Genomic DNA, 24,078 nt, shown 5'->3' with positions numbered 1-24,078 from the left:
TAGGATCATCATCCAGCCCTGTCATCTTACCTAGATTTACAATTTTTTCTCCCACTAACTGGTTTTCCCACTTAGGTTAAAAACTACTCTTCCCTCCCCAAGAAAAGTACATTTGGAATTATTTACAAATGAAGCTCAGCCTGCAGTTTCTAGCGTAATTGTCATTTTTGTTGCTCTCCCTCAGAATTTCACCAAGTATCTCAGATATTTTGAGATTTATCAAAGCGCTGGTTCTCAGAGATCTATGAGTACACAAGAATGTCACGTTAACCTTCAGAGTTGCAGACCAAACTCTGGAAATGAGAATCTGAAAGGGCATGACTCTAAATGGCAATTAGTCCTTACCAAATGTATTTGGATTTTGTGATGTGTATTTTTATGCAGACTTTTGATTCTAGAAGGTCTTAACTCATGACTCCTCATGGTTACAATGACTACTAGTTTACAATCAGACTGAAGAATTCAAGTATCATCAACGGTTGCATCTGCATTCACGCTGTTGCCAGTTCCGCTTCCCACTACGTAATATATCTTCAGCCCTCATGACCGCAGTGTGCTCCACTCCCACCTCTGACCTCTCATCCTCACCACATCATTCCCACCACCTCCCAGGGACTGTGAGGACAACAGTGGCATTTCAGGAGTACCTATCTGCCATGACAATTGAGTCGCTGAAGCTATGGTGCCCCACTCCTTTCAAGCTCAACCATTTGCAGAACCCCTGGCCCTATAAAAGGCTGTGCCTGGATCTGATCAGTTGGATTAGACCCAGACAACAACCGAGCAGAGAAGAGGCTGGATTCTCTTCTGGGCTCTGCTACTGATGTACAACACAGCTGAGACTGAAAAAACTGGGAGAGTGGTAACCGTGCTTATCCTTACGTACAAAATATTTTGGTTGAAAGCCACTATATAAATGCTAACTACATATTATTACTGCTCCTACTTTAGGGCACTGTTTCATTTACAGATGTTATGCACAAACCATTTACTAAATCAGGCACAACTGTATTTTTTAAATCATAGGATATGTGGAGAAGATAAACTCAGTAGCCATCTCCTGGGAAGGGAAAAGAATGATCCTGACTCTGGCAGCAAACACTCACTGCATCTCATTACAGTTTCTTGCAGAGTAAAGGAACAAATATTAGCATACTTGGGCTCTGTGCAGCAACAGCTTGGTAAAACTCTACGGTGTGAGCTATCCAGTGAAGCTAACTAATGGACCTCTCTGGCCTTAAAGTCTGTTGATCTGTGACTTCATTTTATGAAGAGAAAAAGTTTCCTGAAGCACTGTCAAGATTCAAACCAGGAGGCTAATGGTCAGGCAATCCTCTGACTGGCACTTCCTGCTGGAGTATGCCATGGCCCACAGAAAGAACAAATAATCTCTGTTAAACCTACCTGCAGAGGAGCAATTAATACACAACAGCAGCTATACTTGGTGGGCTAAAGGTTCATCTAGCCTGGAATGACATTCCTGACAGTAGACAATATCAGACACTTAGAAGAGAGACGAATATGAAGTGTTCTTCCCCCATCACACCCTCCTTACTTCCACCCATCTGCTCCCCAGAGCGTAAATCACTGACTAACATGCAGACCAGTAAATTCAATAGCCATCATGGGATCTCTTCTCTCTTAATTGTCTAATGCTTTTCTGAAGCAACCTGTGCTTCCGCTTTCCACATCCTTTGGCAACAAACTGGAGCTATCACCCTGTATCTCCACACCAGCATCACAGCACTGTGCTCTGCACCCTGCAGGGATGGGGAGAAGGTCCAGCTTCATTCCTGTGGTGGCACTCCTGAACCAGCTTTGTGTCCTACAGTAAAAGCAGAAGGAGGCTGGATGTGCTCTGCAGCATCTCCAAAACACAATTTGGGACAATTTTCTGCTGTTCTGTTCTCTGACATAACACACAAATAGCCAACAGAAACAGAATATTGCACTGAAGAGCTGAGGAGCTTTCCAAGAGGCAACATAAGAACATGCCCTCCTTCCTTATCTAGTGGGCTGTGCTCCCTATGGGACATCCACATGTTCGCTTCCCCGCCTCATGAGAAATCAAGAAGACAAGATCAAGTCACCTGGAGGTGAAAAGAAGGCTGATAGAAAGCTGTAACAGCCACAGTAAACTTCAGGGGATGGGTACAAGCTGGGTTAATGTGCAGCCCTCCACTGGGAAGAGCACCTCATGTACCTCTTTGTGGACATTCCTTCAGAGTTCTATTCCCCCTGCCGTTTGTCAGCAACCCTATTTGCATAACCTGCGCTAGATGATGCTACAGTCATCCCAGTCATTCCTTGTGCAACAATGCTTACCCTGTACAGTCATCATAGCTAAATGAATCGGGGGAGCACCCGCTAACAAGCCCTCATGAGCTCCTCTGGGCATGAACACTTTATTCTCATGCATTTTAGGCCATAAATTGGAGATGACAGCAAAGTAATCAGGAGAGTATCATGTTGTGTCTCCTAATTCTCCTGGGCCTTCACTGATTATATAGGAGAAATCCAAGCAGACATAGAATTAAATCACTTCCCTTATGTTGGACTAGCCAAAGCTGTTCCTTATATGACAGATTGCTAACAGTTCCCTTAATGACATCACCCAATATGTCATAAAATTTGCTGCCAACAATATAGATTTCTTTTTTTTTCCCCCAGCCAGAAGCATTCCCTGGCTGTGGAGCAGAAGTTTCATCGACAAAATGTGGCTCAAGAAACAACCTATAAAGGGTTCTCAGTGCATAAGGTAAGTACCACCCAAAAACTCATTGAAGAATAAAATTATCCTTCTTGGCACTGCTTTCCTGGAACAGTGCCCCACATCAGATTTTTCTAAGTGTTTGTGACTGAAATTATCCATCCACCATCTCTGCGGGTAGCACTAAACCTCACAGCTCAGGAATAGTATCCAGATCTTTGCCAGATTACTACCCTTGGGTGAAAACTGCTATCTTCTTATTGCTTTCGTGCGTTTTGGAAGGAAACTCTTCCCAGATGAGTATTAGCATTAGAGAAGAAACAAATACACTTGCAGTACAATAGCAAGGATTATTTACCTGGAGTTTCACTATTATCCCTTTACTTCCAGGCTCACATCAGTTTTTCTGTCAGAACTACAAGTAAAGTGACAACCAGAGCACACATAGCATGAACAGCCTTTGAGAATTTCTAAGAGAGAATTTGCAGGTTTTTCTCTATTCTTCATACACAAGGAATCCAGCTTGCAGCAATGCACCACAAATGACTACCCATTTGCTTTTAAAATGTTACAGTGGAACCCACTTAGGCAGCCATCAGCCATGACTGCACAAAGGGTGCTTAATTACCCATTCCTGTAATTCTGTCCTACCTACACTTTTTCATGAGCATGCCTTATGAGAAAATTACCTCAGTTGCATAGACTGTTTTCAAATAGGGAAAATATATTTCTCAGAAAAATACTTCACTAAGTGGAGCCAATAGTGAAGGACAAAGTCCTCCTTTATCAAGACTTAAATTATGATTTATAGTGGAGAGCACTGAAAGTCTCTGAGATTTGGTCCTTCTGATCAAGGTCAGGTTGCCCCTCTCCACCTCGTTGCAGAAAACCAGTGTTGGCTGCTGCTCCTCTAAGTCACTCCATAAACAGATCCTCTTCTCTACGTCTGCCATCTTTCCTGCACGCCACCATCTATCCACTCAAAGCAGTCATAGTTGAACAACCAGAACACACATAGGAAGAAGGAAAAAGTGAAAAGCTAAATCTTGTGGTGACTTAAAGCTAGTGCACTCAGCTGCACAGTCCCGAGATGTGGCTTGAATATCTTTGGTAAATCCTTGGGTATCAACTGTACTTCTGTTCCCTGCAGCAATTCTTGCCAACAGAAAACCCTGCTGTATGCCAGTATGCTGGGGATGCTGAAAACCAGTGGTCTGAACAATCTGTCACTCATGTAAGTTCAAAAGAGAATCACTGTGGTGGCACTCGCTGGCACTGTGAGCAAATGAGCCATGAGCTATGTATCTGGATATGCTGCAGTTCTTTTCTGAAAGAAAAAGCAAGTCAAAAAGGAAGTGTAACACTCTGCTGAATGCTGAAGTGACCAAATAAATAGCATCAGCTAAACTTGCTTATCTGTCAGTCATTCCTCCCTGTATGACAGCAGTCCTCTCAAGCCTGCCCGCGATGATCACAGCCTCAGTACTTGCCTGGGTTCCTGAACTGGTGCATTTCAAGCCATGTCATCTGCTTACGTTATTCAGTCATTTTGGTCTTGTCATCCAAGGGAAAAAGCTAGTTTGGCCAAATCTATTGCATCACACGTACTTCCAGTGCATGGAATGAAAGGCTAAAATAATCCCCATGAATTTTGTTCTCCAATTCAGAACCACACTGACATGATTGCAAAGTGACAGATGTCAAAACCTAGCTGAGTACCTCATTAATGCAGAGATAAACACACAGAATATGTTGTTTGGAATGACAACCCAGTGTGTTTATATATGTATGCCACTATTTATCGTCCTACAGATGGTTGCTCCCAGTGATGTACATCCACAAATATGTTTAATTTTGCTTTTTCCTATTCTAGGTAATTACCATTTTTCCTTGTTTACACTGACTACTACTAAGATGGCCTAGAGATCTCTGAGTTTTTTTAAGGGTGAGGGGTCATGCTGCACAAAGCAGACCCCAAATCCGCATGCAATCAGTTCTTTGCAGTAATAACAGCCTATGCCCGTAGAGCATTTTTAAGGAATTATCTCGCTCTCATTTTACAGCCGGCAAAACTCAGAAAGGTGAAAAGACTTACCCAAGGTCACACAGCAGGCTCTGTTCAGTACATAGTTACTATTGTTGCAAATTGGGTAGCTCATCAAGCTCATGCTACTCACACCACTCAAATAAAATTCAAACAATAATTATGATTTTTACTGCAATTTGCACGGCAGTCAGGGCTGGAGGCCACAATCAGGATTCAGCTTATACTGGGCTCTGTTCAAACACCAAATCAAATCCAGTCCCCGCTCCAGGGGGCTTGCAGGCTCGGGAGGGACGTAATTCTGTGGGAACACAAAACCAGATGGAAAGGGAGGGAAGAAGAGAGGGAGGGACAGAAGGCAGTAATGGGAATGTAAGGTTTCACATTGTTTTGGGTAACTGTGAAGTTTGAAAGCTTATTATTACTTAAATTATTTAGGTGGGTAAGAAATATAAGCACGTTACTGACAGCCACCTGTCTAGTTACTTAGGTAGCAGTTTATCTTCATAATCTTAATTGCGCAAACACTTTCACTCCCGTCATCTTTGATTACATCGACAGACAGCAACTGGATCCTGCTATTCACTCTTTGGGGGACTGACTCACACCGCACTAACCCCATACTTACATTACATTGTACTTTCTAAAGAGTTATTATTCTTAATTTTACAATTCCCTCTCTAAGCTGCTGCTAGGACAATTCTTGCTGTAGACCTTTTTATACAATATGTGCTTATACATTTTACAGCACATGACATTTTGGTATATTAGCTATAAGCTAATGAAATAATTTCACTCATGCTTTTACTAAGCTCTGTAATAGTCTAATACGTATTAAGTCCCACCTTACCATCTGTTACTGCATCCTAACGTGGCTCCAGGCAAGCGGTATGTTATGCACCAAATGACCATATAGCCATTCCTCTTTAAAAGACTTAACTGGGTATAAAATTGATTGCACAAGGCTTGTTTTCTGTTTACTTCATAAAGACAAATTTTCTCTTCTTGTGGAGTCACACTGCGTTTCATCTGATGGTTCAGCAGGACATTGAACATTACAAGTGTGCAGTGAGATTTTGATATAATGTCATACAATGTAAGAATTAATAGGTCCTCTAATACTGAATGACAGAGACACAATGGGATTATTTGCAAGAGTAAGACTGCTCAGTACCAAGTCAGGATTGCTGAACGGCCCTCAGAAATTAACCCCTTAGTTTTCTGGTATGGATCTGCAACCTCATTATTTATTATAACGCATGTATTTGTATAAACAATGAAAAAGGGTATACAGGAAATAATTGATTGACATCTGTAACCTAAGATTGGTGGGTATTTTTTCTGGATTTCAATTAAGCCAAGCATTTAAAACATGTTTCCAACCCATCAAAGCATGTCCTTAAATCCTTTGCTCAGCTTATGGAGTCTGTTGAAACAAACACAGCTTTTCACTGATACTAGCAGATTCTAGATCAGCACAATAATACCATAACGTACTCTAGAAGAGCTTGAGAAATCACAATATAAATACATCATTTTACAGAACAAAAGAATAAGCATTCATTTACAATGACTTTCCTTGCTCCAATTCTCAATTGGCTAAATCCACATACAAACGAATGACCTATCACAGTGTCTGCTGAGGATATAGCATCAAAAATGAAGGCATTGCAGAACTTACATTAAAAAATACTAATGCAATTTCAATTTAGACTACTAAAACTTTTCAGAAAATGATGTTAGGTATGCATCGTTACCTGCATTTATTCCTCTCTGACAGGTATCACTGCAACTCAGCAGAACTGACGTATTTACTTAAATGATTAGAACCTGACTTCTATACTATGATAAATGGAAGCAATAAATAACAGCAGCTTTGTTTAGCAATTGTCAATACCTATTTTGCAGCTCTTCATACACTATCCAGTAATCTCCTTCAGCATCAGGTAATTCAAATTCCTTTATCATATTTCTGCTACCTGAATTTATGACACTGAGGCTTTATTTTAATCGCAGGCAAAAGCACATTAAGAAGGAACTATGATTGACAGTACATTGCTAATTTAGAACAAAATACTTGTTTAATCATCCCTAAACTCAACTTTATGAATCCAAGACACATGCAAGCCTAATTTAATAAAACCCAATGTATGAAGGCATAGCCTATGTCTGCATTAGCAAGTTGAGTATTGTAACAGAGTGAATCAAAAAAGTGAAAGAGTGCTTAGGACCTAATATCCACAACACGTGTGTTTCAGAGGTTTCACTTTGGACCAGCCCCTTTGGTCCTGTGGAAGGCACACACATCAGTGGTAGAAGTGCATCAGGTGTACTCCTGGAGGACATCTGGTTCAGTTTACTTAGAAAGAAACCCAGTTTTCATACCCCAGGACTGCTCCACAATGTGAATCAAATTGTAGTAAGTTGGGACAACTAGAAGATTAATTTTAAAAATGCATTCCTGACCAAAACTAAGACTCTTACAGTCAGCCCCATGGATGGTCCCCTTGGAGACCACTGGCCAAAGCAGGCAGTTTTAGCTGACTGCATAGGCACTTGGTCAACTCCAGGTTCTCTGAAGGCTTATCACAGAATCATAGAATCACAGAATGGTTTGGGTTGGAAGGGACCTCAAAGATCATCTAGTTCCAACCCCCCTGCTGCGGGCAGGGACACCCTCAACTAGACCATGTTGCCCAAAGCCCCATCCAGCCCGGTCTTAAACACTTCCAGGGAGGGGGCCTCCACAACCTCTCTGGGCAACCTGTTCCAGTGCCTCACCACTCTAACAGTAAAGAATTTCTTTCTAACATCTGATCTAAATCGACCCTCCTTCAGCTTAAACCCATTGCCCCTTGTCCTGCCACTACACTCCCTCATAAACAGTCCCTCACCATCTTTCCTGTAGGCCCCCTTTAGATACTGTTAAGCCGCAATTAGATCTCCCCGGAGCTGCCTTTTCTTCAGGCTGAACAATCACAAGTCTCTCAGCCTGTCCTCATAGCAGAGGTGCTCCATCCCTCCAATCAGCTTTGTGGCCCTCCTCTGGACTCGCTCCAACAGCGATGGAATCACTTATCCAGATGACAGAATGGTCATGCCACCCACACATGGTGGCTCTGTTCAGAGTAGCTCATATCCAGGGCTAATTAGGTGCCTGAGACCAGGCTGGCTTCATAATCACAGAGGATGGGATTCAGCTCCAGATTGAGAAACCTAAATGAAAGTGTTTTACAGGCAAGTTAAGGGTAGAAGCTAGGGTTTGATTCACTTGCCAGCACATTGGTGCCTAATGCAACTTGAGCTGTTCTACCGCTTGTGAGATACACGTGTGCAGATGACTGATAACCTATAGAAGACCTGTGTCCTTCTGGAAAAGCAGTTAGAGGCCAGACAGGTTCCTTGAGGCATTTTAAGCACAGGTACCTGGCGGTAGGCAACTGCTTGATGGCTTGGCCTCCACAAACTGATATCATATCCTAAGACCCTGAACATTCCTGGATTCACTGCAGGAACACTTGAGTGGCACTGCCAGAGCCAGGTTAGGTCTGCCAAGGCCAATGGCGATGCCACCCTACTGCAGTCTGACAGGCTAAGCCAGATGTGTGTAGTCAGGTATTTCATTGCACGTTCTCCAGCATAATCCTTGCTGTTGTATCTATGCTTATCCATCACCTGATGTAATGTAAAGTAAAATGGAGCTGTCTGTAGAAGTGTGCTTTGCATTTGGTTCAGACTTGATTTGGGAAAAAGCAACCCCACGGAATAAAAAAAATTACACCTCTTGGGAACAGACAAAAACGCAGTTACAATTTCCCAGACAACCTCACTTTTGCCTTGGCACAATTCCTCCAACATACAATATAATTAAAACTAATGAAATGTTGTGTTGTATGTTTAACACTCGGCTATTAAATATACCATCTTAGGTTCACATAGAAACTCACTGAATTCAGTGAAGCTAAATTTAAAGCCAGATACTTGCATCTTCAGATCTGTCCCTAGGGGTGTAAAATCCCAAACAGACTTTTTAAGTATGCATACTGCATGCAATGGCTTTCATAGCAATGTACAAGACTGAAAGTGTTTCATTTGAAGCTCAGGGTGTGCCTTATATACAGTTGTTTGATGCACTGAACACTTGTTTATCCCATTGACAAAGTGCTCCCTCGTTTCTCTCCCTCTCAAACGGCCACAGGAGGCAGGAAAGGAGGCAGCAAGGATGGAACTGGGAACTCCACGTTGCTCCGCTTCCCATCCTGCATGAGCAAAGACCACTTGATGAGCCCATTCTTTCTACAACATCCATTGCATTTGACACAAACCTATTCACACAAAAAAATGAAGCATCCAGTAGCATATCAACAAGATGAAGAGATTATACATGTTTCTTAGCTATTTAGGAAGACTGTTTATGTAGCAGGATGGTATCACAAAATAATTATGTGCATGGAGAGTTAACAAGAGACAACTTCTTTAGGAAACATCCTTAGCAAAACTAGATCTTGAGTTAGTCACAGAATTAATAATTTGTAAACTGTTTTTCCTGAAACCTTGGTGGTTTAGAATATCTTAAAGATTTATTTTTCAACTACTTTCATTTTTTAACATCAGTATTTAGCTGACATAAATTAAATTTTCTTAAAGGAAATTAAATATCCAAGTCACATTAAAATGTTGAATGCAAAGGGAAAACATGAAACACATTACTGCTGCAGCTGTTGCTGACACTGTTTTACAGTTTTGCTTGGAATTTAAAGAAAACCCCGGCTTGTTTGGTCAGAATGCCAGGCAGGAATGGAGCCCCACTTGACAGATCTACAGATCTTGTTCACTGTCTATTTTTAATCCTAGAAGGTACTGAGATAGGAGTGATACTGTTTAAAAAAACATAACAAATGGGAGTAGAATAGAAAAGAGCATTCACCTAGATGGATTAGTTCTGAGAAATGAGAAAGAGAGGAACAAGGCATGCTGTTACAAACATCGCATTGTGTAATCTCTTTCAGACACTCATCTGTTTCCAGTGTACAGCTCAGTATTTTACCAAATCTCCTCCCTTTAGAAAGTTGTTGCAGAACCTCTCTGCTCTAATAGTTAGAAATCTTCCTTTAATTTCCAAGCTGAAGTGATTTATATCCAGATAATATCCATTTGTTCTTGTCCCACCATTATCCACAAGTTTAAAATCGTTAGTTTTCACTCTATGGTCCATGGACTCAGGAGGGGTTCATAAACTACTTCTGAGATTTTTAAAGTGTCATGAAGCAAAGTAGGCTGTAATTTGCTCCAACAATGCTACATGGCATATAGCATCATCTTTGGAAAAAATGTACAAAATCAAAGCAAAGTGAAAATCACTGGCTTAAACAGTTCTTTTCCCTTCGTCTTGTTTTTTTAGCCCTTCCATGTGTTTTCAGACAGCAGTCATAGATATCTTATCATATAGATATCATAGATATCTTCTTCTTTGTGCATTAAGCTAATCAAGCTTTCCTAGTTTCCTCCTTGCAAGAAATGTCACCGGTCACTGGTTTTCCTTCTTGCAGCTATTGCTGTCTCAGTAAGAACTGGACATCAGCGTCCGGAATCCTACATGAAATATCACAGCACATCACGTAATGATGTCAACATTGCCCTAAATCAGCTGGAAATACTTCATGAAATACACGCCAGGATCACGTATGCCCTCTTCACAGCCACATTGCATTGCATCCCATTGCCACCCTTTGGTGAACAGATATACTCGGGTCCTCTCTTCGCTCCTTGTTACCCGTCCCCAGCTGCAAGGCCTGTCATTCTGCACCAGTGAGCCCATGCCACTGCTATCGCCTCCCTCCTCAAGGCTGACAGACAGTGAAGTCAGCTTAGAAATGACTGTTGGTGAGCCAGCTGATGATGCCATACTAACTGATGAATCTGATCAAATAAAAATGCCTGATGTGAATTAAATGGAAGTGATTGTGGCCAGTAAGCCATCAGCATGTTTGGACTACTTTGGAGTATATTTTTCTAGTATAATGACCATGAATTTCAATTTCAAGCTTTTTATTTTACTGATGTTCTAATATAACTTCACCAGTAATAGGAAGGCAAAATACTAAGACACAGCAACCAAGTAATAATTAACTTTCTTTAGAGGAACATAAAGCTACAAGGATGAATAATTTTATTTTCATGGAAAGTCTAATTATTTCTCTCATGGAATTAATCTTAAAACTTTGAATTAACTCTTTGTGAAGTTACACTGAACATTTGTGAAGTAAAGACTCAATGTGTAACAGTTTTATAGTGTTCAAAGATGTATTAGCCAAGCTGAGGATACCTGGGGGAAATCTGGTTTTGAAACATGCAGTCTATATCAGAGAGAAGATTCATTTATGATTTTTAGGCTCACAGGTAACATTCTCCCACTATCTCTAGGTGAAAAACATTTTTTGTGGCTTGTTTTACATCTTTGATCACTTCTTCCTCTTGCCAAAGATTACAAACATCTTTCTTTTTCAAGGTCATTACTAAGTCCAGCTTCAAAGCCAACTACACTTCATGCAAATTTTTCATCCCCAGATTTTTTATTGTTAATTTAAACACAGAAAATCGGAAATTAATACTACAGCACTGAGTTGCAGTTATACATTGGTTTAAATTAAAGGACTAAATCCCATGTCACCTTAACTTCCCTGCACAGATCATTCCTGAGTTCCTCATTTTGAGACTTTGCTACATATTGGTTATGCCTACACAGATAAATTAAGTAGTGCCAGGGAGCATTCCCAGGCATTGAAACTCAACTGTCTCCGGTATTAAATTGTTAGAATTGTCCCACAGCATGTGTCACAGGAGTGTTTTTAAGTCTGTTCCAACTAACAATCTTCCAAAACATTGCCCGGGCACAGTCTGCAAGTTAGGACATGCCAGGAATGGTTCCCAATAGGCAGGTATGAGTCCAGTGACCCAGTTTTAGAAGATAAAAAAATACAACAGTATGGGCACTGGCCAGTGTGCCAGATGACTTTGCACCAGAGAGTGGTTCTGGACATGCTTAATTTGCAGGTACAGGCACAGCCACTGCAGCCCTCTGTTGGGCCCTGGCAAGCCGGGGAGATGACTTGATACAGAAATGTCTGAGCCTAACTTTGAAGACTCTTAATCTCCAAGAAGCACAGGATCATTTATGTAGGTGTTTCACGCTTACAGGCTGTCATCTGGGCTGTTGCAAAACAACCCTCTCCAAGCCTCTTGCCCACGCCAAGGGACTCCACGTTACAAAGAGCTGAGGAGTGTTCCCTTTTCTGCAGCCCCTCCAGAAGCCCGATATTGCAGAGGAACAGGCAGGAGGTCAGGCAGGAGGAAAACACGTGGCTGCTAGCCCACCCTCCTCTTCTCCCTGCTAAAATCTTCCCTGATCTTAAGAGACCTTGTCCTATTTTACCCAAACTTCTGCTGCACACAAAATTCGTCACGACAAATAAAGCATTGTAGGGCCGAAGTTGCAGAAGTACAGTCTAGCATGGCAGTACGAGACAGATTCTGGCCATGTTAATCGCATGAGATCACTCGCCTTATTCAATGAACTTCTACAAGTAAGGTGCATGATTTTCAACTTTTAGCAGTAAACAAAAAAACCTCCCAAGGTTTCACAAGTAGCGTTTTCTAAACCTCTCAACTCAGAATATTCGTCTTTGACCTTGCAAGTACAGCACGTCTAGCTTTCTTCTCTATAAACTTTTCCTTTCTGAAAGATAACCAGAAAAATAAGGGAAGTGGAATGTGTGACAACTGATCAACTGTTTGTAATAATTTATTTCAAACCGTTTATTCTGTAGCTCTCTCCTTCTGATGCAGTCTCAATTACTTGATTGAATAATATTCTCTGAAATAGCACATGATGTGCTTGTGTCAGAGAGGCTCTCCACAGAGGCCATCAGCTACCTTTTAAAATCAATGAAATTCATAAATTTGCATCTGGCTTCTCAAGGAGAAAATAAAGGAACCATTTCCCCCAGTATGTATGACCTTCTCATTCTAAGGCCAGCTTGTTTCAAGTCTTCTGCATCTCTGAATGCCCACGTGAAGATGGATAATATCTTAGAATAGATCTATCTTGAAGTCTATTATATTCCCCTCCTTAAGGATTCTAGCCATAATTCTCGCTTAGTAATTGGGATTTGCACACTGTTCCACACAGTAATGCATATTCTAGCTATTCACTCTGTCATGCTGCCACTGCATTTTTAACAATGCTGATAGCAACCGATGTTATCGAATTCTGCAGACTTTTCAGGCTCTAGACTCGTTCATGTATTTTTTTCATGTCACTATTTCTGAGCAAAAATGTTTTTATTTTTTCCTTTGTGATGCTGCACTACTGTGACCCTGCCATTCCTCACAGGTGGATCTTGTTAGTTTTCAAATATTGAGTCCAGACTGTCTGATCACACCACAGATTTTCTATTCTGATATGTTTGCTGTCTTTATGTTTGCAAGATCAAAGCTAATGCTGTTTATACCACAGCGCTAAAAAGGTTCACTTCTCAAAAGGTAGAATAACCTTAGTGTTTGAAATCTAGCCTTCTTTTATTCCATGCCTTCTACTACTGATAATATCCATATGTTTCTCCTCTTCCTGGCTTCATTTACCCATATAGCAATTTTCTTCACTAAACTTTTAGAAGGAATTTTTGAAAGAACTCAGCAGCAGCCGTATCCTATGCCAGTGAAGCCCCTTCACTTGCAAGAAAGTAGAGCTGCGCCCACAGCAGCTCCTTTCCAAAACTCCACTCCCATTTCTCCTTCCCAACGGTATTCAAGTTCTCAGCTCCCCGCATTTCAATAGGTGAAATTTCTCTCTTTTAAATTCTCTCCCAGTTTCTTACTCCCCTCCTTTCTCCCTTCCCATACATCTTTGTTTTTCAGTGAAATGGAATTTGTCCTCAAATTGCCTGGATAACTTCATGCATTTCCTTTTATATCTTACTATTCTGTTACCTTAGTGTTTTTCAAACAGTGGACTCCAGCCCCCGGAATGTTCATAAAAGGCAATTGGGAGAGTTATAAGATGCTGAAATTTTTATTACACTCTAAAACAAAAGAAAATATCTCTTCTCTGTTCCCAAAACACCTTTATCCTTCAAAAACAAGTTTTGCTATCACAATCTCAAATCACTCATACAAATAAATGATACCCACTTCTTACGTGATACATTTTAGCCAGGTTCTCTCTGGGACCAAGGCTGATGTGGCTGCATGACTTTGAGCCTGCTGACCAATTTCAACCAAATTTCACTCCAAGATACTGAACTTCTGCAAGTTTTGTGAAAAAGCTGGTTCCCGGGCAGAGCAGAAAGGATCCCAAATTCCCACCAGTGGAGAGACGGGGATAGTTTATACTTTAACAAATCTAGGTGACAAATCAACACAAGAATAGCTTTCTGCCAGCTATAACACATGCTGTGTCCTCGTCAACTGCACAGATAAAGAGCCTGTGACGAGTTGGAGAGTTTAGCTACCAAATGCAGGGGATGATGGGATGTAGGAGAGAACTTGTGATATTGTGAGCACATGGTATTTGGGGAAAGAAATGACTTGGAGAGGGGCCACTGGGGCACAGCATTCCTCCCTCATTTGCACTGTTCACAGGATACACCTTTTACCTTCATTTTTATAGCCAAAGCATGAAATACAGGAAATAATAATGAAACCAAAAAGGCTGCACAGCCCCATCGCTCATTTCTCCCACAAATTCACAATAAAACCTTCAGTTCTTCATCCTTCCAACCTACCCAGCTAACCTTCCCACCCACATTAGGACACGAGCACTTCCCACGCTGGTATGGCAACACTCATCGCGGCCAGCCTGACAGCAGCAGAGCGCAGGCTACCATGAGGCACTCCCAGCCCAAGGATGAGGGAGACGCTGAGGGTCTCTACTAAGTCCGACAGGAAACCTTCCTCTGGAGCTGAATGGACAGAAAATCATATTGGCAGCGTGATTTCTCCTCTGGGAGAAAGAAGTACATGCACCAGGCCCACCTGAATTAGGAGATGTCTTTATAGGCTTGATGAGACAGTCTATTTATTGGCAAGCAGAGCACTCGGCTCTTTCCCTGCTCCCTGCCTGCCCGTGCAGCTTCAGCACCCCATTTCCCCAGGACGTGGAGGCAATGCTTGTTTTACCATGCTCAGAGCCCTCAGGCTCCCCGATTTTTTCTGAATTTTCTCCCTGAAGGTCCGACACCCACTACTGCTTGCAGACCACTAAATAACCTCAGTCGCCGTCTCTCCCTGCGGGTGGGGTGGGGGGGTGTTAATGCTCTTATTAAAGCCAGCATCAATGCTGAAACTCAGATCAAAAACCTGCTCAATGTTCCTGGACTTGCCTTCCTCTCTGTTTGGCCTCCTGCATGCCTCTCACCTTACAACTGGAGCACGTGGTGGGAACAAAAGCTGGCAGATGTGTTGGTTAAGGTCCTTTGCTTCTGGTGAGTTAGGCCATGCGTTTTAGAAAGAGCCACCCAATCTTATGTAAAAACTTTAAGTGAAGAAGAAACCACTGTAAAGATAATTAACAAATGAAACTTAACAGGTTACAAATGTATATACCTCACAGCTAATGCAAATTTGCGTAACTTCTTCAGGTTCCAACCACAGGATTTGTCAAGTTAAGGAGCACGGCATGACTTGAAATCTCCCCCTGCAGGTCCTCATACACCATAATCTGTCAATTTTTAATCTTCTTTTGAATAGCAAGAAAATTCATCCTTTTAGCTCTTTGTCTTTCATTTATTTAAATCAGTCCTGAAACCCTTTCCACTTTATACTTGAAAGGGAGTCTTGACAGATGTTTGACCTGGACAGAGTGGGCACGGGAACCACTGTGGGCAACTGTGGTCCCATTTTTCGCATAAACATTTAGAGACCACATTGGACTTCTTAAGTGCAGCACTGCAGTGAGAGCTCCCATGCAGATGCCCATCTACCACAGCCTCTAATTTCTCTTCTAAATAACTGTTTTCCATTACACATAATTTCCATAATTCTCCCATCAGTAGGATGCCTCCTACATTTTGATCCCCAGAAGTCTTACACTGCATTTGGTGTATTAAAATACAGGCTGTTGAAGCAAGCCCAGGTTATGATGACATCCAAATCAGTCTATGGAATTAGCTATCCTTACTATAATTTATTAAACAAATAATTTTTGTACCACCTGCAAAGTTCGGCAGCCATAAACGCATATTACTCTCCCAAATAATTGTTAAGGATACTGAGGCTACAAACAAGATCCTTGTCTGACTCCACCAGACACCCTGCTCAAACACTGGCGCAAGACTGTTTTTCTTTCTAGCCTTCTGGAATTTACCCCTATACCAAGATCTGACATCAAGGTCAAGCCTTTTAAGACTCTTATATAAAAGTCACCTGGCCCTGCAGACTGATTTCAAGTATAAAGGCGAACAACACCACAGCTGCAATGAAGAATTTCACCTTTTCATTCTGTGGCATGTAATAACCTCTATCTTACGGCTGCTTTGGCTCCAAAGAACTGGAAATTGAGTAATTTGAAACCAGTTTTAAAAACTGGTTTAAAACTGGTCCAGGGAAAACCTGAGGAACCACAGAAAGACTGATACCTGCACCACAGAAATGGGTAAGAAAGAACTACGAAAGTCAACAGAGTATGTCGGCACGTGTGCAAACATGGCATATTTCTGTGATGAAAGGAAGTGAATAAGGTAGGACCAACACACCTTTTTTTTTCTCAAAACTACTACAGCTCTCCAAAGAACTAAAAAATAATGTGTACTGTGGAAATTTTCATTAACAAAGTCCACTTGGATTTCCAACAGACATTTGATAAATCTGTCATTCATAAGTCTTAAAAAAACCTAAACTCCCAGAGGATAAAAATAAATGTCCTTGCAAGGATAAATAATTAGAAACAGATGGTAGGAGAATACTGTCAATTTTCCAAGCAGAGAGAGGTCAATGGTGGAGTCCTGCAGGGATCTGTGCTGGAACTTGGGAGCTGCTCGCTTATTTATAAATGAGCTGGAAAACAGGGTAAATGGTGAGGTGACAAAATTTGCTGCTGATATTCATTCAGGGTAGCTAAGATAAGGGCTGACTATGAAGAAAGACTTTACAATGCTGAGTGACTGGGCAATAAAAAGGCAAATTAAAGTCAATGTAGATAAACAAATATGAAGTCATTTCTTTGAGGGGAAAAAACCTAACTACACAAAAAGATGTGCTCCAAGGTGACTATTACTGCTTCAGTACTGAGATCCTGGGGTTATAATAGGTAGTTCTGTGAAAACATCGGCCCACTGTTCACCAACAGTGAAAAAGTGAGTATTAGGAATTACTAGGAAAGGAACAAAGAATGAAAGAGAGAATATTATTATGCTGCTGTAGAAATGGCTGGTTTGTCAGTCTTGAATATTGCATGTAGTTCTGGTCCCACCACCTCTGGAAGGACACAGTGGACTGGAAATGGCTGCGGGCAGGGCAGCAGGGATGATCATAGGCACGGTACAACATAATGACTAAGGAATGACTAAGAAGCCAAAGATTAATCAGCTCTCAAAAACACATAACTGAGGGAATACAGCAAAGGTATAATCAGGAACAGCACAGGGGAGGTGTCTGGGGGTCCCCTGTTCACAGCCTCTTCCAGTATGTGAGCTGGGGGATCAAATAAAATGGGCAGATACAAGGTTTAAAACATAAAAGCCCCTACTGAATCTTCACACAACACGTATTAAGCTGTGGAACTCCTTGCTCTGAGGCACTGTAAATGCTAAAAGTTTACACAGGTTCAAAAAGTGACCAAAGTCATAAAAAGTCATAAAAAAAAGCAAGAGCTTTTAAATGCCAAGACTTATCTCAGGAAATCCCTGAACACAAGTGCTGGAGGACAGAGAGTTCCGAGGGCAAAACGAGCTTTCGCTGCTCTGATGCCTCTGTGGGCTCCTGCTACAGACCGCTGCTGGAGACCACTGGCCTAGATGGGCCTGTGGTTTGACAAAGTACAGAGGGTTTATGTTGTTTTGTTCAACTGTCCTCTTATTGTGGGCATGGGATTATGCATCTGCTGAAAACATATATATTGGTTTCATCCTGCTTCTCCATGGGACACTTCTATGCATTTCTTTTGCTTTTTCTACTTTTCTCTTTCCTGTACCTTGCAACATCCTAGTAAAGAAAAAAAAGTAATGACAAATGTCTAGTAATGAAAAAAATCACAATGACAGAACTGAAGCATTTAATTTATTTAACTTATAAAGGAGTACTCTCAAGAAAGATCTTTTTTGTGAGGTTTCTTGCAAGCTGTAGATGCAGCATAGTAAAGAGCAATAATAAACTAATTTCCAATGCTTTCACTAAGTGTTTGTGTTCATGCAGCTGCTCAAATTAGGTAAGCATACGTGTAAGTGTTCGTGCACATAATTTTGAAATTGCAGGAGAGGAGGCTAGGGGACGGACAGGGCTGCCAACACTGGCTCTCAAGATTCCAACTGTACCCTTGTCAGCATTAGGCACATGGAATATGAGAAGCAGTTTAAGCCATGGCAAAATCATAAGGGAGTCTAACGTATGTTGCCCTCATGTACACAAAGGAAGTAGCTTTTCCTAGAATTTTTCTGCTTAATCATGTCATAGACGTGATTAGAGGGCAACAAGGATTGAAAATGCATATGTCCGAGATATTGTTTATCTTTGTTTTATTTAAAAGACAGCTCTTCAAAACAAGAGCTATATCATGCTGACAATGTATAATGACTCATGCAGGACAGAATGTGATCAAAATCTTTCTTTTAAAGAAATTAGTTCCTAAGCTTTTATTTGCAATCCTAAATCAAGCATGATCCCATGTTGAAAAAACTGCTTCTAAGGAGATTTAAATTACATCAGTTTTAAGTAGTATTATATGATCTAACTGAATGCTAACACTGCTAAGGTACCTAATAGCAAGGAAAAAGAAAGCTATACTCAAATATTTTTTTATTTTACTACTTCAAGTTCAATTTTGTTCCTGTATGAACATATATAGGTGACATATGCATATGTAGATGACATATACTATATTGCTATTGGTGAGATAAGCATCTTAAACTTACTATTACCTATTACTTATATTCTCAAAACAGGAAAATAATAACAGAAGTAGGTCACATAGCTCATAGAAAGCCTATCAGAACTCAATTATAACTCTCTTGCCCTGCACATTTTATTCTAAGTTGTCCTTCTGTCCCACCACCATTGCTTTCTTCTTCGAAGTATGCAACCCAAACCAATGCGGATTTTCTGGTAGCCTTCTCTCCCTTTGAGGAAACTTTTTTGAGGTAATACAGAAATGAACAGTCAGGTAAATGCTGAATTAAGGTACAACATTCAGCAAAAAACAAAGTCAGGCTCTTTCAACACCCAACATTGTTCCATTTCTTCCAGGGCATTCATGTACAAACCAGGAAAGAAGGCCAGTAACCACTTGGTATAGACATGTATTCCCCTATTATTTTAATTTTGGATGTAAGCAGTGTGAAAAGCAGTTCTGCTGCTGACGTAAAACTCCTTGTATTGACTTTTAATGCCAACAGTGCATCTACCAGCTTTGGAGATGTCAAAAATTCTGTATTATTTTGCCTGAAAACGTATCTTCAGTGTCACACCTGCTCACGCGCAGCAAGGTATAGACTGGTTGGGCTCCTGTAGATCAGCTGCATGCAGTGGTTTCTAAACATTATTATTCACCTGTGCAGAAATGCAGTAAAGGAATCCGATTCATTTTTATCTACCCTGCACTAGCTTCTGTTGGCATAAAGCAGTGGAACCATATAAATAAAACACCATTATCTCTGATGTTGGAAAATGTACGAGATTTGGAAATTGTGCTGTCCTACTGCATACCGGACATGAACAAAACAGGCTGAGGATGCACCAAACCAGTGAATATTCATCCCACCTTCTACCAGTGGAGCCTAAGGAGAGGAGACAGCTGAAAGCAAAAGTCCTTAATGGAGCAGAGGAGACATCAGTGGTGCAAACACAAAACAGTTTGCTCTGCCTGTAGCCAAGTGACATAACTGTGTACAATTAATAAGACCGCATCAGAATGTATATTACTGAACAGATGAAGTAGCCACCAGCATCAAAGAGGATTCCCAATGCAGAGATAATGAACCCAAACCTAATCTCACTGGAATAGGCGAAAAATCTACCACCCTCAAGTGGCTGCAGATCAATTCCCAAGTGATAAAGAAAGAAACTATATGGAAACTTAAGTGACAGAAACAGCATAAAAATATACATAACACACATAAAAACAGCATCACAGAGCGAAATGGTTACAGCTGTTTCATACAAACCAGAAATTTCCACTAAGTCTCATGGACTAGGTGGCAAATTGAATAATGCTGAAGTTGCTCAGCAAACAACTCAGAAGAATGATTGCTTGGAAAATGAAATGAATACAGGTCAATTAAGGGGACTGAAAAAGTGATCGTGAGCCCATTTTGCGGACATTTTGCTCTGTTTCCCTAACAGCTTATTCCGGCAAAGCCAAAACTTCTCAATTTCAGGGATTTATCGGGAGTACAAGTAGCAGGCATGCTTTGATTTTAGACCTTTTTTTATCAAAGAATTTCTCTTTTCTATCTTGCTAAAACAGATTTTATTACTATCTCAACTCTACAGACCATTCTTTTCTCCTCCTCTGCCTCCCAGCTGCACATAAATCACCAGTTCTCTCCAACTCAGAGGGAAAGCTGTGTTGGAAATGCAAAAAGGGATGTCCTGGTGTTCTCCCTCTTTCTTATCGTGTGTTTTCCCCAGGGAGACACTGGATGTGATGGGGAAAGTCAAATGAAGTCAGGAGACCTTCTGAGTCAAAACGGGCAACTGAAACGGTTTTTTTTTTTCTTTACACTCCTCACATACAGAGGAAAATAAACCTTGTGAACAGGGGGAGCAGACCCCAACCAAAACTCATGCATGCAACATCCAATGACCTCAGCTGCCCTTCCAGTCGGCCAGCAGAAGACCTCGCCACCCCCTCCCGCTGAACCGAAGTGGGCTCTGCCTTGACCAGGTGGAAACCCGGGCTCAGGACTAACCTTCAACAGGCTGGCAGCTGCCTTCACCCACCATCACCTGCTCGAGGCGTCCCCACGGCCCCCACTGCCATTTTCTCCTGACCTTTAGCGACAGACCAAGCGCCGGAGGACAGCCTGGAGCTCCCGCCGCCCGTAGGGCTGTTTGATGCTCAGGAGTCGGTTCACAGGCAGAAACCGGACAAATTTTCCGGGCACCCCTGCTCCTCGAGGGGGTGCGAGGGGCTGAGGGCTGAGCCCGACCTCGGCCCGCGCCCGGTACCCAAGCGGGCGGTGGGGCGGCCCGGGGCAGGCACCGGCACCGCTCTGCAACGCTGCCGACGCGTCCCGCCCCCGACATCAGCTCCCCCGCCTGCCCCGGCGGGGCACCCCGGGCCCGCGCCGCCCGCCCCCGCCCCGCTCCCCCTGCCCCTTCCCGGCCCGGGCGGCCGCCGGCGCCGCAAGTTTCACCGGAGCCGCCTGTGCCCCCGCCGCGGGGCCGGGGAGGGCAGGGCCGGGCAGGGCGGCGCGGAGCCCCCCCCCCAGGGCCGGAGCCGCTGCCCCCACTCACCCGAGGTCAGCTGCATCCAGGCACAGATCTTGTAGACGGTGGCCGTGTTGCAGAAGAAGAAGAGGATGAAGCAGACGATGCAGGCGATGATGAGCATCATCGAGAGCCCGATGAAGAAGGAGGCAGCTTTGAAGGCTCCCGAGGGCAGGCTGGAGAAGTCCGTGAAGCTGCCCCGGCAGGTGAGTTCCCGGCTGAAGCCGTTGCCGATGCAGTAGTGGAAAAGCCCGAAGTAGCCCGCCTGCGGGGTGTCCACGCCGTCCCCGATCCAGTAGGGCTGGATGAAGCACACCACGTTGACGATGGCAAAGCAGATGGTGAAGATGGCCCAGAGCACGCCGATGGCCCGCGAGTTCCGCACGTAGTTGGTGTGGTAGATCTTGGCCGCCTCCTGAGCCGGGAGCATCCCCGCTGCTGCCGCTCCTGACGAGCCTGCTCCTGTCGCCGCCGTCCCTGCAGCCGCTCCGGGCATCCTCGCCGAGAAGATCCCCCCTCCCCTTCCTCCTTCTCCTCCTCCTCTCCTCCTCCTTCTCCTCCTCCTCCTCCCCGCTCGCTCCGCTCGACGCGACGCGTTCCGCCGCCGCCGCTGCGTGCGAGAGCCAGCGAGCCCCTCCGCCGGGCTTCAGCGGCTCCGCGCCAGCAGCAGCAGCCTCAGCGGCAGCGGCGGCAGCACCAACATGGCCCGCCGCCGCCTATCGCGGCTCAGCGCTGCCGGCCGCCGCGCACCGCCCGCCCCGCAGCCCGCCCTCCCGCCGCCACCCGCGGCTCCTCGCCGCGCCGGTCGCCAACAGCCGCGGCGCCCGCTGCGGGGCCAGGGGCACTCCGCCGCCCTGCGCAGCCACCGCCCGCCGCGGGGGGGGGGGGGGGGGGGGGGGGGGGTGGCACGGCTGGGGAGCCGTCCCTGAGGAGAGGCGGGGGGGGGCGGGGGCGAGGGGCCGTGGGCGCCCTGTCGCTGAGCGGGAAGGGCGAGCCCCGCGGGGGCGGGGGCGCTGCAGCCGGGCCCTCACCTCAGCCGTCCGCCGGCGGGCTCCCGGGGCGCCTCTCCCGGCCGGGGCAGCGGCTGCCTGGTTGAGCTGCTGCCGGCGCTGCTCATGCTGCGTGTCCTGGGAGACGTGTTCGGGCAACGGATTTTAAACTTTAAAGCCTGTGTGTCGGCTTCTTTTAAAAACCTGTGTGATTCGTTCCTTCACAGAACATCAGTCTTCAGCCGGGGGCCGTAACTGCTGAATCCCCTCTGGCGGGCTGAGCGGCGGCCTCCCGCCCTGGCACGGGTGGAGCCCGGAGACGCTTGTCTGTCGCCTGAACCAAACCTCTGCCACGGCGAGGTCTTGGGGCCGGGGAACGCGGAGATGAGGGGCTGGTGCTCAGGAGGCGGGATGGCGGCCGTGGGGAAGATCGCTGCCGTGAACAGGGAGCAGCCGTGGGGCCACGGTGGCCGCAGCTCGTGGCGTGGGTGCGTGAGGTGGCACCGGTGGAGAAGAGCGGCTCCGCTCCAGTCGAGTGACTTTGGCCTGACGCTCAGTGCGTTGAGCATGTTGGCATGCAGCAGTGATTAGCATATATTAATGAGTAATTAGCATCTGGTAATAATCATTCCTGTGCCAGTGACACTTGGATTTGCAGTCCCCGACCTATGCGTTGAGCCTGAGTTAATAACAGTAATTGATGGCACGTCTATACAGCGCTCTGGGGGTTCTCCTCTCCCGGGACGCGCTCGCAGCCGGAGCGGCGGGAGGCTGGGGAGGGCGAGCGGCCGTGGTGGCCGCCAGCCGCGGCAGGCTGCTGCTCGGTGCCGGCAGAGGGCCGCATGCAATTAAATATCAGTGCTCGTCAGCGCCCGGGAGGAGGGAGACTCGTGTGGAAATTACTCCCGGCGTTCGTTAAAAAAATTTAATTCGCTTCAAAGTTTGATTTCTGCCCCGTGACTGCCAAAACAGGCGCAGCCCAACGGAGCGAACACACCTGCCCTTCCCAAGTTTGCCGCAGAGGGGCTTGGAAGGGGCAGCGCTGCTGACACGTTTTCAGGCCCCCGTGCTCGGGTCTGGGACAGAGCGGTTTGAAAGCTGCTGCCGAAGGGTGGGAGCACAAGGGGAGAGACCTCCGTGCGGTCACGCTGTTCCTGCCAGCACGCAGGAGCGCCTCCCTCGTGGAGGGCAATGGGTGGCACATGTGGCATAGGCCTGCTCAGACACGGGCAGCGTGGACCCCAAATGCTCACACTTGCCTCACTCTTCTTATGGGAGGTGGGTCCAAGCGTGCAAAATGCAGTTAAAAATCCTGGAGATTTGGTTCCCACTGAGCATGCTTTGTCCAATGCTGATGGAGGTGCCCGCGTCTGCTCCACTGCCTCTTCTTGCTCCTACTGCAGCTGCTGCACGTGACCGGACTGCTCATGTGCTGCCTTCAGAGAGTAACTGAACTTGTTCCAGCCTCCAGCAGCAGGAGGAGCGATGGTCTTTCCCTTCAGTGCTTGGTCCTGTTTTCTCCAGGCTGAGGCTAGCTGGGCCCCAGGGCTCGGCGTAGGCCACCTGACTTTCCTGTCCTCTAAGGGGCCATCAGGTGTGGAGCTGAAGACAACACGAGCCAGACTGAGAAGGCAGGAGGAGCCCTGAAGTGGCCTGAGACAAACAGTTTAGGGACTGAGGTTGGAGTGAGGGTTGGG

General features: G+C 44.6%; 1 protein-coding gene across 3 annotated transcripts in view; it reads right to left on the bottom strand.

Moving 5' to 3' along the window:
- LHFPL3 (LHFPL tetraspan subfamily member 3) overlaps positions 1-22,857 on the bottom strand; it is a 259,508-nt gene extending 236,651 nt beyond the window's left edge. For all 3 annotated transcript variants that reach the window (XM_075739678.1, XM_075739767.1, XM_075739851.1), the window contains exon 1: positions 21,420-22,857. In XM_075739678.1, coding sequence (XP_075595793.1) covers positions 21,420-21,888 — 469 coding nt within the window. In that variant the 5' untranslated portion in view covers positions 21,889-22,857. The remainder of the gene's footprint in view (positions 1-21,419) is intronic.
- Between the last annotated feature and the right edge of the window lie 1,221 nt (positions 22,858-24,078).

This window comes from Balearica regulorum, chromosome 1 (genome assembly GCF_011004875.1).
Source record: "Balearica regulorum gibbericeps isolate bBalReg1 chromosome 1, bBalReg1.pri, whole genome shotgun sequence".
Lineage (NCBI taxonomy): Eukaryota > Metazoa > Chordata > Aves > Gruiformes > Gruidae > Balearica > Balearica regulorum.
This window is presented reverse-complemented; position numbering and strand designations above follow the sequence as displayed.